The 13917-nt window shown below is 45.1% G+C and overlaps 1 protein-coding gene across 1 annotated transcript in view; it reads right to left on the reverse strand.

Moving 5' to 3' along the window:
- LOC147665013 (leukocyte cell-derived chemotaxin-2-like) overlaps positions 1-13917 on the reverse strand; it is a 71320-nt gene that overhangs the window by 30798 nt on the left and 26605 nt on the right. Inside the window, exon 2 of the mRNA XM_086949817.1 lies at positions 13036-13182. Within this exon, the coding sequence (XP_086805943.1) occupies positions 13036-13182 (147 nt within the window). The remainder of the gene's footprint in view (positions 1-13035; positions 13183-13917) is intronic.

The raw sequence follows: 13917 nt of genomic DNA on the forward strand, positions 1-13917 counted from the left end.
TTATGGCCCCCACATCAAACCTAGGGGGTCAGAGGGGGTCTACTCTGCCCCCTTATGGTAATTTCCCCCTTTGTTTTTGCCACCTCTTGTGTCTCGATTTTACAGAGACACAAGATGGCGGCCGCACTGGACTGTTTAGAATGTTTACAGACACCCGACAGCCAATCAGCTTTCCGTGCGCAAGTGGCGTGTCGCGCCCGGTGCGCTCCCCGGTGCGCGTACCGGGGCGCGCTTATAGATATATATATTTTTTTGAACCTAAATTACTCAAAATCCACTGGAGCACATATCTTGAGACATAGCAAAGGCACATCGGGCTACCAGTCCTTACAATTTTGCCAAGTTTGGTGTAAATCTATTCAGCCGTTCGGGCTAAAAGTGAGGTCGACTGCCCTATGGAAATTAACATGGGGAAAACGCATTTTGGGACCCCCCTTTTATCTCGGCCCCCGCTTGACGCATCCCCCCCAAACGTTCAGGGAAGGACCGGAGCTCGACGAGGCCATTTTGAGGAAATTTTCAGGCAGATTCGTCAACCAGCGCCAAAGTTATTCTAAATAGAATTTTGAGATTTAACATTGAAAAAAATCCTAACTATAACTACCTACTGGCGACCGCCAGTAGGTAATATATATATATATATATATATATATATATATATATATATATATATATATATATATATATATATATATATATATATATATATATATATATATATATATATATATATATATATATATTAAAAAGTTTAAACATTTACACAACATATCCCACGGGAAACGGCGCAGTACAGTTTAGTGCCTCTTTAAACAAGCATTTGCAATGCAATAGGTCTTCCATTTAAAAGACTTTGAGCTATTGGCAATGTAAATATCAATAGCTTAAATTCTTGCAAATGAAATACCTATTGAATTGCAAATATTGTTTGTTTCCAAGCGCCACATGCCGCGCTTGTAACTTAATAGAGGACACGAAGAAGGGTGTTCCACGGAGGACCTGGCCTGGCAGTTCGGGATGGACTGTTCTCATGGAGTGCAGGGTCAAGACTGATTTGCATACTGGTCCATACTGGAGTGGCATGGGAAGCAAAAAACGATAGATTTAACCCAGATCTGTGATTGGGGCCGAAGTTTTCAAATGTTCAGCATTTCAGTCCAGAATCTTTTGATGAAAGGTTGGACAGCAAGCATGAAAAGGGGTAATCACTAGCAGTAAGTAGATGCGGTTTTGTCTGCCTTCATCAAGATAGGATTTAAAACACTTCAGAACCGACCCCAATGAACTCGCCTGATTCCATCTGCAAGTGATGCATTTTGCATTGTTATACAACTCGTTGTGTGCTTTATAAAGCCATCTTTGCAATGAGTAAAAAAAAAGTTTAGCTCGGTCTCTTCTGGGAGGGGTGATGAATTCAGGTTCTTGCATCTGATGTTCTCGCGCCTAGCTCAATAAATACTGAGGGGCAGATTTACAATTACTGGTGCATCCCTGCATATCAGGAGGGATGCACCAGTAAATGTGTGCCGCAGTTCCGCCACCCATGGTGCGCCGCATTTACAAAAGGCGGTGCATTGCTGGAGTTGCGTCGCAAGCGTGACGCAGCTCCAGAAATGCTCTGGGGGGGCCTATTTTTCCAATGCTGTGTCAAGCCTTACACCTGCTTCAACCAGGCACATGGTTTTGACTCAGCATTGGCCTAAAAGTGATCTTGTAGATTTCACTCAGCCACTTTTAGGAGGCGTTCATGCACAGGAACGCCCTCCCCTGCGCCAGAATGCCTCCTGATGGTGCAGGGCTTTACAAGGTGACGCATCTCCCAGATGCGTCATGTGGTTAATACCCCACACCATTGGCCATCTTTTGCGCCACCGCTGTGTCACAAAAGTGACGCAACGGCGGTGCAAAAGAGGAGCAAGGGGCTTGTAAATCTGCCCCATAAACTTCTGTCTTCTAAGCACAGCTAAGTGACGTGCACTGACACGGTTCTGTCTCTTGTATGCTCATGTTATAATCAAATGTTCTACAAACTCTGTCCGTTTCCTTTTAAACGCACTACGAATACAACGACAACGGTGAACGGCCTGGCTGATGATCATCTGAAAGCTTCCAATCTATGTACAAGGTCTGCCCCTGGCGTGTACTGGTATCGTTCAGCAGCGCTTTCTTCCTGATTTTGCCTCCTCACTTTCACCCATTGCTCTGCCTGGCTGCCGCTTTGATTGTAGTGCGATTAGACTCGTATATTGTATTTCTGTGCTGTGTTTTAGCGCGTTCTGGTATCGTTCAGCAGCGCTTTTTCCTGATTTTGCCTCCTCACTTTCACCCATTGCTTTGCCTGGCTGCTGCTTTGATTGTATTGTGATTTGGCTAGTAAATTGTACTTTTGTGCTGTGTTAGCGCGTTCTCCCCAAGCGCTCTGTTGTGCTCCCCCCTCCTCCATTTTGTTGGTTGTTGTCGTCTTGTAGAGCCCGCCCCGCCTCCCAGCTGAGCCGCCCTCGCCCCTCCCCCTCCACAATCCATATATGACAGCAGTTCCCGCGCGCAGCGTTTACACGCAGCGACCGCGCCCAATCCGCGCCGAAGGTGCGCCAAAGGTAAGCCCGTCTACGCCCGTCCGCGCCTGCACAGCGCCCAGCGCCAGACCCCCTGCCCCCCGTCCCTCCCTGCCCCCCCGCATTACCTACGATGCCACAACCCTCCTAGCCCTAAACCCCGGCCGCGCCCCCAACTGCGTCCAAGCTGCTCCTGGACACACCCATGGACCTTTCTCCTGCTACTCCTGCAAATTCAGCGGCACCGACAACTACTCCGCTACGACCTCTCCACAGACTCCCGACCCCAACCAACTACAATGCATCCTTCTCAACACTCGCTCGGTCCACAGACACGCCATTGACCTATGGAACCTACTAGACACCGTCTCTCCAGACGTCGCCTTCCTAACAGAAACATGGATGAACGCCTCCTCCGCCCCAGACATCACCATTGCCATCCCTGAAGACTATAAGATCACACGCAAGGACCGTACCGGCCACACAGGAGGAGGAATCGCTATCGTCCATAAGAAATCAATCCGCATCTCAACCAGCTCTGACGCCAACCTCGCCAACTCCGAACACCTCCACTTCCAAATCCACATCGACCCCAAGACCACACTCAGAGGCACCCTCCTATACAGACCACCTGGACCTCGCGCAAAATTCAGTGAAGACATCACGGACTTCATTACTCCACACGCGCTCCCCTCCAAAGACTACATCCTTCTGGGAGACCTCAACTTTCACCTTGAAAAGATCAACGACCGCAACACCACCACCCTCTTATACAACCTCGCCAACCTCGGACTTAAACAACTGGTCACTTCCCCCACCCACATCGCAGGTCATACTCTCGACCCTATCTTCACCTCCAGCAATCATGTCTCCTTCAGCCACACTACGGATCTCCTCTGGACCGACCACAGCTGCGTTCACTTCACCTACAACAAACCAATACCCATCAACCACCTCCAACCAACTATGCAAAGAAACTGGAACAAAATCACCATCGACCAGATCTCCTCATCGCTCCTTCTAAACACCCCAGCCCACTCCTCGAACCCAGACCAAGCCGCCGCCAACTTCACTCTATGGTTATCCAACACCGCCGACACCTTAGCACCACTGAAAAAACGACAAAGCAAACCGGGCAACAAGAAGGCCTCATGGTTCAACGATGATCTTAAGAAGTCCAAGAAACTCTGCCGCTCCCTTGAAAAGGCATGGAAAAAAGACCCAACCACTAGCACCAAGGACGCCTTCAAAAACGCCACCCGCACTCACCACCAACTAATCCGAAAGGCCAAGAAAACAGCATTCAAGGATCGACTCGACAACAACGCCCACAACAGCAAGGAACTTTTCAACATCGTCAAGGAATTTTCCAATCCCTCGGCCAACTCCAACGACATCACCCCCTCTCAAGCCCTCTGCGACTCCCTAGCCTCATTCTTCCACAACAAAATTGCAGACATCCACAACAGCTTCGACAACCAACCCGGAGACCAACCCACCCAACCATATGCTGAACATTCTCCTCCCATGAACACCCTTAACGACTGGAACCCAATCTCCAATGAGGATACCATCCGCCTGATGAACTCTATCCACTCAGGATCCCCCACAGACCCATGCCCTCACCACATCTTCAACAAAGCAGACTCCGTCATAGCACCGCACCTCCGAGACGTCATCAACTGCTCCTTCAACTCCGCCACCTTCCGGGAAAACTGGAAACACGCTGAACTCACCGCCCTCCTGAAAAAACCCACAGCGGACCCCACCGAACTCAAAAATTACCGCCCCATTTCGCTCCTTCCTTTCCCGGCCAAAGTAATCGAGAAAACTGTCAACAACCAGCTCGCCGCTTTCCTCGAAGCCAACAAATCCCTCGACCCCTCACAATCTGGCTTCCGAGCAAAACACAGCACTGAGACCGCCCTCATCGCAGCAACAGACGATATTCGAACTCTTCTGGACAATGGAGACACAGTCGCCCTCATCCTCCTCGACCTCTCTGCAGCATTCGACACAGTCTGCCACAGCACCCTTTTACAACGCCTCAGTAACATCGGAATACAAGGAAAAGCACTGGAATGGATCACCTCGTTCCTCACCGGAAGAACTCAGAGAGTCCGCCTTCCACCATTCAAGTCCGAGGCCACTGAAGTCATCTGTGGCGTACCACAAGGATCCTCACTCAGCCCCACCCTCTTCAACGTATACATGAGCCCGCTCGCGGCCATCGCCCGCCAACACAACCTCAACATCATCTCTTACGCGGATGACACTCAACTAATCCTTTCCCTCACCAATGACCCAAGCACCGCCAAAACTAACCTACACGAAGGAATGAAAGAAGTTGCCGAATGGATGAAACTCAGCCGTCTGAAACTAAACTCAGATAAAACAGAAGTCCTCATCTTAGGTACATCCCCCTCTGCATGGGACGACTCTTGGTGGCCGGAAGCCCTTGGAAAAGCACCCATCCCGACAGACCACGCACGGAACCTAGGCGTCATCCTGGACTCTTCACTCTCTATGAACAGACAAGTCAGCGCCGTATCCTCATCCTGCTTCAACATTCTTCGCATGCTCAAAAAAACATTTCGCTGGATCCCAACCGAAACCAGGAAAACAGTCACCCATGCTCTGGTCACGAGCCGACTGGACTACGGAAACACCCTCTACGCAGGTACTACCGCAAAACTCCAGAAGAAACTCCGACGAATCCAAAACGCCTCAGCCAGGATCATACTAGACATCCCGCGCAACAAACACATCTCTGGTCACCTGAAAGACCTCCACTGGCTACCCTTCAGTAAGAGGATCACTTTCCGAATGCTAACCCACGCACACAAATCACTCTACGACATCGGACCAGAATGCCTCAACTCACGACTGTCCTTCTACACCCCCTCCCGCCAACTACGTTCTTCCAGCCAAGCCCTCGCCACTGTACCTCGCATCAACAAGACCACCATGGGAGGCAGATCCTTCTCATACCTGGCTGCTAAAACATGGAACTCACTCCCCACTTACCTTCGCCTTACCCAGAACCACCTAGCATTCAGAAAGCAACTCAAAACGTGGATATTTGAAAAGTAATCCTCCTCCCCTCCCTAAGCGCCTTGAAACCCTATGGGTATGTAGTGCGCTATATAAATTCTTTGACTTGACTTGATTTACAGCCCACACTATCAGCTAATCAGCGACCTCAGGGCTGGGAAACAAAGCGCCCAGCCAGGGTGAGAACTGTCTGTACCTCATGGTAGAAATGTCACTCTTAGCAGGAGGCCACCAGGCCGGAAGTACTCCCCAGCCAGGAGCAGCCATCTCGGATGGAGAGAAGTAAATACATTTCACCAGTTCTCCACCCCTGGGTGGGCGCGATGGGTGGACAGCAGTCAGGAGCTCCTGCCTTATCATAAGTTTCACACGGAGCCGAGCGAGCAGCGTCGGGCTGTAAGCCTTCATGGAAGGGGGCAACGTGTAGTAACAACCTTTCCTCAAGGCAGATTTTTTTTTTTTAAAGATCCTGAAATGTTCCTGCATCAAGTATTAGTCTAATGAATTGATCAAGTAAACAAACAACATATGAAATTCAATGAAGAAAATACAGAATGCAGTATTGAGTGTGAATATCGCTGTATACCAGCATTTCACATCTTGATGGTATTACGGCAGCTAAATATTACCTATCAAGAAGGGGCTCTGAGTTTGGAGATCACAACAATATGTTATTGAGCATGCTTCATTTTTGTTTGGTAAACAATTTGTTTCTGTTTAATCAGCAGCTATACCGCCAGCTTCAGGGTGTGGCAATGGGGGCCAGCTTCTCCCCAAGCTTTGCATGTTTGCACAAGGGGAGCTTGGGAGGAGCTGGTCCTCATCCCCAATCACCATAACATTGTTAATCATAACCTGATTAGATGGTATCGTTTTATAGACGACCTGATGATTATATGGAGAGGTAGTAAGGAGGAAGCATTGAGTTTTATAGAGAGTCTAAATAGCAATGACCTCAATCTCAAGTTTACCGCCACCCTTAGCCAAGAGTCCATTACGTTCTTGGACACTGAACTATACATTCATGATGGACATCTTGAGAGTAGAATTTTCCGAAAAACAACTGCTGGAAATAGTATACTCCATGCAGCTAGTGCTCACCCGGCGCACTTGATTTCAAGCATCACCTATGGGGAGATGCTTCGGTTACGCCGAGTGTGTAGCAACCCCGAAGACCTGAAGGTAGCACAGGAGGATAGTGAAAAACGGTTTTTGGAACGTGGATATTCTAAACATACAATTCACAAAGCTATAGAGAAATCCATGTTGTCAACTAGGGAGGAACTCCTAACTGGAAGTAAAAAGCGGTCATTACTAGAGACTGGGGAATCGGATAACGAAGTTGGCTCAGAGAACAATAAGTTCCGTATGATAACAGGGTACAGCAGGCAGCATAAAGAATTATATAAAATTGTAAACAAACATTGGCCTCTAGTCACCCAAGATTCCATCATTGGAGCCACCCTCCCCAAAAAGATCTCATTAACTTTCAGTAATGCACCCTCCCTTAGAGATAAAATTGTTGACACTAGTCCAAAACTATTCAATAAAACATCATGGTGGCAACAAAATAAAGGATTTTACCGCTGTAAAACCTGAAAATACTAAAACATACATGGATGGTTTCACTGAAGTCCCTCATCCTATAACACAGGTTTTAACCTGTAAAACCGAGTTTGCGGTTTATATTCTCCAATGCCCCTGCCCGCTAAGATATCTAGGTAGCACGAAGCTTGCGGTACACAAGCGTATTTTACAACATCTACGTGCCATTACTAATGGTGATAACACTTACCCAGTGGCCCGGCATTTTAGGGAAATGCATCAGAGTAATAACAGCTTGCTCAAATACTGGGTAATTGATTCCATCTTAGCCAGCAGAAGGGGTGGAGATAGGGAAAACAAACTGAGAAGGCTTGAGACCAAGTACATCCTTTTACTCAACACCAAGAGTCCGGGGGGGCTTAATGTTACGGAGGATCTGTATACGTGTTTACCTTAGTTTATTCAATATTGATACAGTATGGAATATTATTACTAATACTAGGGTAATTTTAGCCCGGCTGGGAATTATAAAATGTAGAGTGGAATATTCAAAATATTCTAAAATGTTCAAGTCTTGGATTGGGTAGATCTGACATTGACCTGTACTTACTGCCAATTGATTAAAAGGCTGATTTCACTTAGATGGGTACGGCTGAGTATGGTAGACTAATTGGGTCTTTGGTCCCTGGTAGTCATTCGTACTCAGCCCCTTAATGCACTTTATTCACGGTGTTTATTATTAAAACATAGTAACATGAAATAGAGATAAATTAGTAGCAGATATAACCTAAGGACAAACAAAATGTCATTCTCTCTCATCAAAAACATTTTATTTGGAACTGTTGATTTAAGCATTCTTGTATATACTTTGACTATATTTGAGGTTATTGAGATATATAAGTTTAACAAACGAGATACAGTACTTTAATGATAGGACCTTTGATTTGGATAGGTAACCTATCATATGATTACGGATATTACTTGCACTATCATGCAACATTTTGCACATTGCAGATCTTTGCACAATTGCTATTTTCTGCACACTGGAAATTGCACTACTGCGAACTTTGCACATATAAGACCAATATGGATTTGCACTTTATTATATTAGAACGTATAATCAATACTCTACTGTATATACAAATGGGTATTTTACCATGATTTAATTTCTTCAGTCCAAAACAAATTACAGGAAAAGGATTATGATTTTCATGTATTTATTTGGTGATAATTTTTGTTTGTGCCTTAGTGTGAAAATAATGTATTTTTGTTTTAATTTTCAATCTGGTATTTTACCGTGATTTGCTTAAAACTGTCTAAATCTGTTTTCCAATTATTTATATGTTGGGAGACTGAAAAGTATCTCTTATATGTTTATTATGACACACTGCCCTCCCATGTGACGACCTTTATCCAATCACTGGCATTATAAATTGGTGTTTCAAACAAATGAACATTGTCATGTGAACAAGGCTCTTGCGAGCCGAAAAGTCATGAGGCTTTTTCTGCACCTTAATTAAAATTGGAGCACTTCAAATGGTCCGTGTCCGTTGGCTTTTTTCCTGGCTGGAGTTGGTCCAGAGCGCGAGGAAGGTGACGGTGTGTTCGATACATAAATATATATATATATATATATATATATATATATATATACATATATATATTCAAATTCAAATACACAAGCCAATTATTCAGCTGGGATCTAAATAAAGTCAGAGGAAGGAGATGGAGGTGTTCGGTGTAAACATAGGTCACACCTCCTTGGCGGGAGAAAGGAGAAAAGGCGTTCCCTTACACAACTATGTGCAGCAGGGGGCCAGTGTGTCACAGGCCATGGTGCAAGGAGGGAAATGGGCTCCTAGCTACTGTTAGTATTATAAAATACAGCGATAACCAGGGATCGGTGGGCTTGTCGGGTCTCTGGGCTCCGGTGCCTCTGCACCTGCTTCACCAGTGTTTTTCAGAAAACACAATGCCCAAAAAGGCATTGTTCCATGTTCAAGAGACGGGTCTCGGACCTTCCCTTTACTAGACAATGATTCCAAAGCAGGCTGCCATGAACAGAATATTTTCAGTCAGGCTCCCCTAACCTCAGAACCTCAAACCTACACTTAAATGTTAAAATGCTGCGAGGGAGCTTGCGGATCCATGGGAGGCGTGTTAGAGTATCGGCCACACGACAGAACCAGACTAAGACTGTACAGTGGTTTCACACCTCAAGACACACCCAGGGCTGCCACTGACAGTGGATGAGCCGGAGACCCCCCTCTGTGCCCTCAGCAACCAGGGCTGAAGCCAGCCTTCAAGTGGTGCAAGCAGGGAGTAAGGTCCGCCATGGCTTACTATTTGTCACCAGAAATATCGCAACTCTAGAATATTCAGTGTGCGACCCGCCGAGCCTCCTAAATACTTACAACCTGTCTTGGAAGGAGGGGGTGGTCACGTGAGTCGGGGAATACTTTTCATGAATGCTGCACTTCAGTCAGTAGTAATATTTAAAAACAAGCTCTGAGGAGCGGCGGCAACGTCGGAAAATAAACATTTAAAAAAAATATTTGCAATTCTATAGGTCTCGCATTTAAATGCAAGACCTATGGCAGTGGAAACAAATGGCTGCTATTGTCCCGGCTGCTGCAAAAGTAAAAGCGAGTATGACCTAATGAATGTAAGCAAAGCACATCGTCGTGCCTAACATAGGAAATACTCAGTAAAGGAAATAGTACACATATGATGTTAGAACCAAGTAAAGGGGCCAGTAGCCATGAGAGGTTACAGATGACGACATGGCCGTACTACGGAGGGACTAACAAGCCAATTAAGGAATCAGTGGCCAGCATTTACAAAGGACAAAGGCACAAGCCAATGAAAAATATGGGTGGGGCAGTGGGCGGGGCTTCTCTCCCATACTGAACTACAACAGATCATTGCCAGAGCAGCGCTTGCGTGTTGGCTCAGGCTCGACTTAAAAATGAATTATGAAACATCTCAAAATAAATACGTTTTTGCTACGCACACGTCACTTTGCACACCTTCCAGTGCACAGAAAAAAAAGAGTTCTCTTTACCCAATCCAACTTCACCATCAGACATTCTAGAAGGTTCGTCTGCTTGAAGACATCTTTGGTTTCTAGATCTTTTGTGACATCACTCACTGGATAGCCAATACAATCACACATACTGCCTGCTTTAATCCCCCTTCTCCCAATACACGAGGAAGTACATTGACGCAACACATTCCAGGGGCATAGCTATAGATTGTGCAGCAGGTGCAGTGGCACCAGGGATTGTGCATCTAAAGGTACCACTGAATCCCAGTTGTGGTTGCACTTAACTTCCCACCAAGAAGGTGAGGGGAATGTCCTTGCTTGCTCATGACATCCTCGCTACTCCACTGAACATACTAATGAACCAAAGGCTTCAAAAAGCAGTTGTTAAAGCTGCTGCTGTAACATACGTCTCCTGGAACACTTTGCCCAGTTTTGTTTGTTAAATTGGTACATTGTGCTCTTATAAATCTGCTGGAGCACACATGGTCCAAATTGCACCCAATGTGGCAGAGGTTCCAAATTACATCATCCTGGTGTTGGCCCTCACTATTCAGGGAAGTTGGACTGAAGCAACAACTTTCTCAGCGGCTGCATTTTTTATGTTTTTATATTCAGCAACCTTTTTTTCTACACAATGTTCTTGAATATTTACCTCTCTTAAATTGTGAACTTGGCTTTAGCAGTTTTCCTTATCCATCACAGCGTAATACCTTTGATGGAGCAAGGATTCGAGGAAAAGAAACTTGCTCGGATCAACCTCTCGTTAAGAAGATACTAACAAATAGAAATAGAAGAGAAAAGAAAACTAACATACACACGACATTCATACATGGGGAGATAGGCTTTCTGCTTGCTTAAATAACAAAGAATAATTCACTGCGTAACTGAAATCCTGCTTGAAACTGAAAATCGTTTTGCGCATGTGCGAACTAATACGGTGTAATAACCATGTGATTAACCCAGGTGAGAGGGAAACTCTCACTCATGCGCAAGGAGTCACTAACTGTAGGTCTCGAGGTACTGCGTGCCTGGCATATGGTTGCCTGGATTTAAAAAGAGTTATCACTGCTAATGCTTTTGCTTAACAAAGATGGGATAGAAGTGGGTGGTGAACAGTGATAATAACATATTTGAGACAATAACATCTGTTTATGATGCCCTTTATCAATAGTGTGCATTTGGGCCTGATGAGCTAAGCCAAAAGTAAAGATGGCGGTTGAGATGTAATACAAGTTGAGTCTGCGCACTGAAGTTTTGGAGTGACCTGGTGACCGAATCCCTGCCAAGAACCAAGGACAGATGCCTGGGAACATTTCGTAACTGAAGAATTATTTGTATCTAATCTGTTTTATTAATGTGCGTGAAAAGGAAGTTTTTCTGAAATATAAATGCATTAAATGGGAAGGGTTTACTAGACAATAAATTAGTTAAGAAATCAAGAATGACAGCATCAGGTGATGTCAACTCCTCTGCCCTTGCCCAATCGCAGTCCAGGATTCACGAATACTAGCAACTTTTGAGGGTGGCACATGCAAAATTAAAGGGTATAATTTGAGTGAATTAAGGTTAAGGTTGTAGTTGAGACGTCGATGCTGAGGGAGGAGTGGGCGAGAGCTGCTGCTGGAGAAGAACAGATTGGGAAGATTCAATACTGAAAGACAGCCTGAATAGATTAAAGAATTGCAGAAGAATATTGAGGAGGGAGAGAGTGTAAGAGAAGGATGCGCTCCGGTGCGTCAGGTTCTAGAGAAGTGTAGGAAGTATAATCCTACCCTGCACTTTGTCTCCTGACTGTTTATCAGATGACCTCCACCAATCCTTTTGGCCAGGGGTTGGGTTTCCCATTTTAACAATCGGTAATTACATTTCTGTCTTAAAGTTGCAGAATGTTTTGTAAATGTATCATATATTATGTCTTTTGTCTCTCCAACTATCGACTCCTAATGCTTTGATTTGTTGACTAGATCTGTGAATTGAATATATTTGATAAATGAGCTTTATTCTCCCATGAAAGTTGATGGAGTTTGCACTGTGAATCTGTATAAATGAGCGTTAATTTTGACTGAGTTATTAGATAAAATGAATGTAATCTTACCTGGAGTCTGTGATTATTTTATTGAAAGTTATAAGTTAAATTATTTAAAATTGTTACTATCACCATCAACTACTCGACTAATGGTCCATCGACCAAAGGAAGAGTGTTGATCTGTGATGATTAGTTAGGCATTGACTAATCGAGATCAAAGTGAAAATAAAACTTGATCTCCGGCGAAACAGTCAGGAAATTTGAATGTGTCTATGGGCCCGTTATGAGTAATTTGTTGATTGTGAAATATTCATCCTGGCCTTTTCGCCGGATCACCTTTACTCTTACTAATTTGAACGATGTTAATTTTACTGTAGCTTTATTAAATGACTTATTTATTTTTACATAAGTTTATTAAACTACATAATATTACATTTGAAGCTCTCTTTTCCTTTTGTTTGAAAGGCAGGTAAATATGGCATCTTCATAAGCTTGTGAAAGTTGAATGCACATATATGAAAGTGAGTGTGCTGTCAAGCTATTGGACACAGTACCACAAACCTTAGAGGAACGTGACAAATAAGTTATCTTCAAATGCCAGTTAAACACCTTGCTGATCCAGCAAGCATATCACATGGCATCACACACCTGCTTTTTCACTGCAACTCCCCTCCCCTCTTGAGGGTCTCGGACCCTGGCTTGCTTTCCCGCTTCTCAGTGACCCTTACCCTCTACAAATGCTACCAACATTAACACAAGAAGAAGCTGGAGGATTAGAAGACAATACTCAGTAGGGGTTGGAAGGGTACCTGTGGGTATGCACTCAGGCTCAGAATAGTTCATTATCACTGTCCAGTCAGCGAAATCAGAGGTCAGCGGGGTACCAGAGTGTAGCGGAGCATCAGACATCAGTGGAGGACTTGGTTGGGCCGTTTGGCTGCTGGACATCGCATTATCTGTTTTTGCAAAAATAGAAACACATAGAGATTGGTCCTTGTACAAGTTTATTTTATAGCTGTGTGTAGTGATCAAGCATGCGGAGACAGCCACACTGAGCATGTAGACACAGGCAGAAACTGAATGTGGAGACAGCCACACAGAGCATGTAGACACAGGCAGAAACTGAATGTGGAGACAGCCACACTGAGCATACAGACACAGGCAAAAACTGAATGTGGAAACAGCCGCACGGAGCATGTAGACACAGGCAGAAGCTGAATGTGGAGACAGCCACACGGAGCATAAAGACACAGTAAGAAACTGAATGTGGAGACAGCCACACGGAGCATACAGACACAGGCAGAAACTGAATGTGAAGACAGCCACACAGAGTATACAGACACAGGCAGAAACTGAATGTGGAGACAGCCACACGGAGCATACAGACACAGGCAGAAACTGAATGTGGAGACAGCCAGACGGAGCATAAAGACACAGGCAGAAACTGAATGTGGAGACAGCCACACAGAGCATACATACACAGTCAGAAACTGAATGTGGAGACAGCCACACGGAGCCTACAGACACAGGCAGAAACTGAATGTGGAGACAGCCACACGGAGCATAAAGACTCAGGCAGAAACAGCATGCGGAGACCGCCACACAGAGCATGGAGATACAGGCATAAACAGCATGTGGAGACCACCACACAGAGCATGGAGATACAGGCAGAAACAGCATGTGGAGACTGC

Source organism: Lissotriton vulgaris, unplaced genomic scaffold (assembly GCF_964263255.1).
Source record: "Lissotriton vulgaris unplaced genomic scaffold, aLisVul1.2 SCAFFOLD_2061, whole genome shotgun sequence".
NCBI lineage: Eukaryota > Metazoa > Chordata > Amphibia > Caudata > Salamandridae > Lissotriton > Lissotriton vulgaris.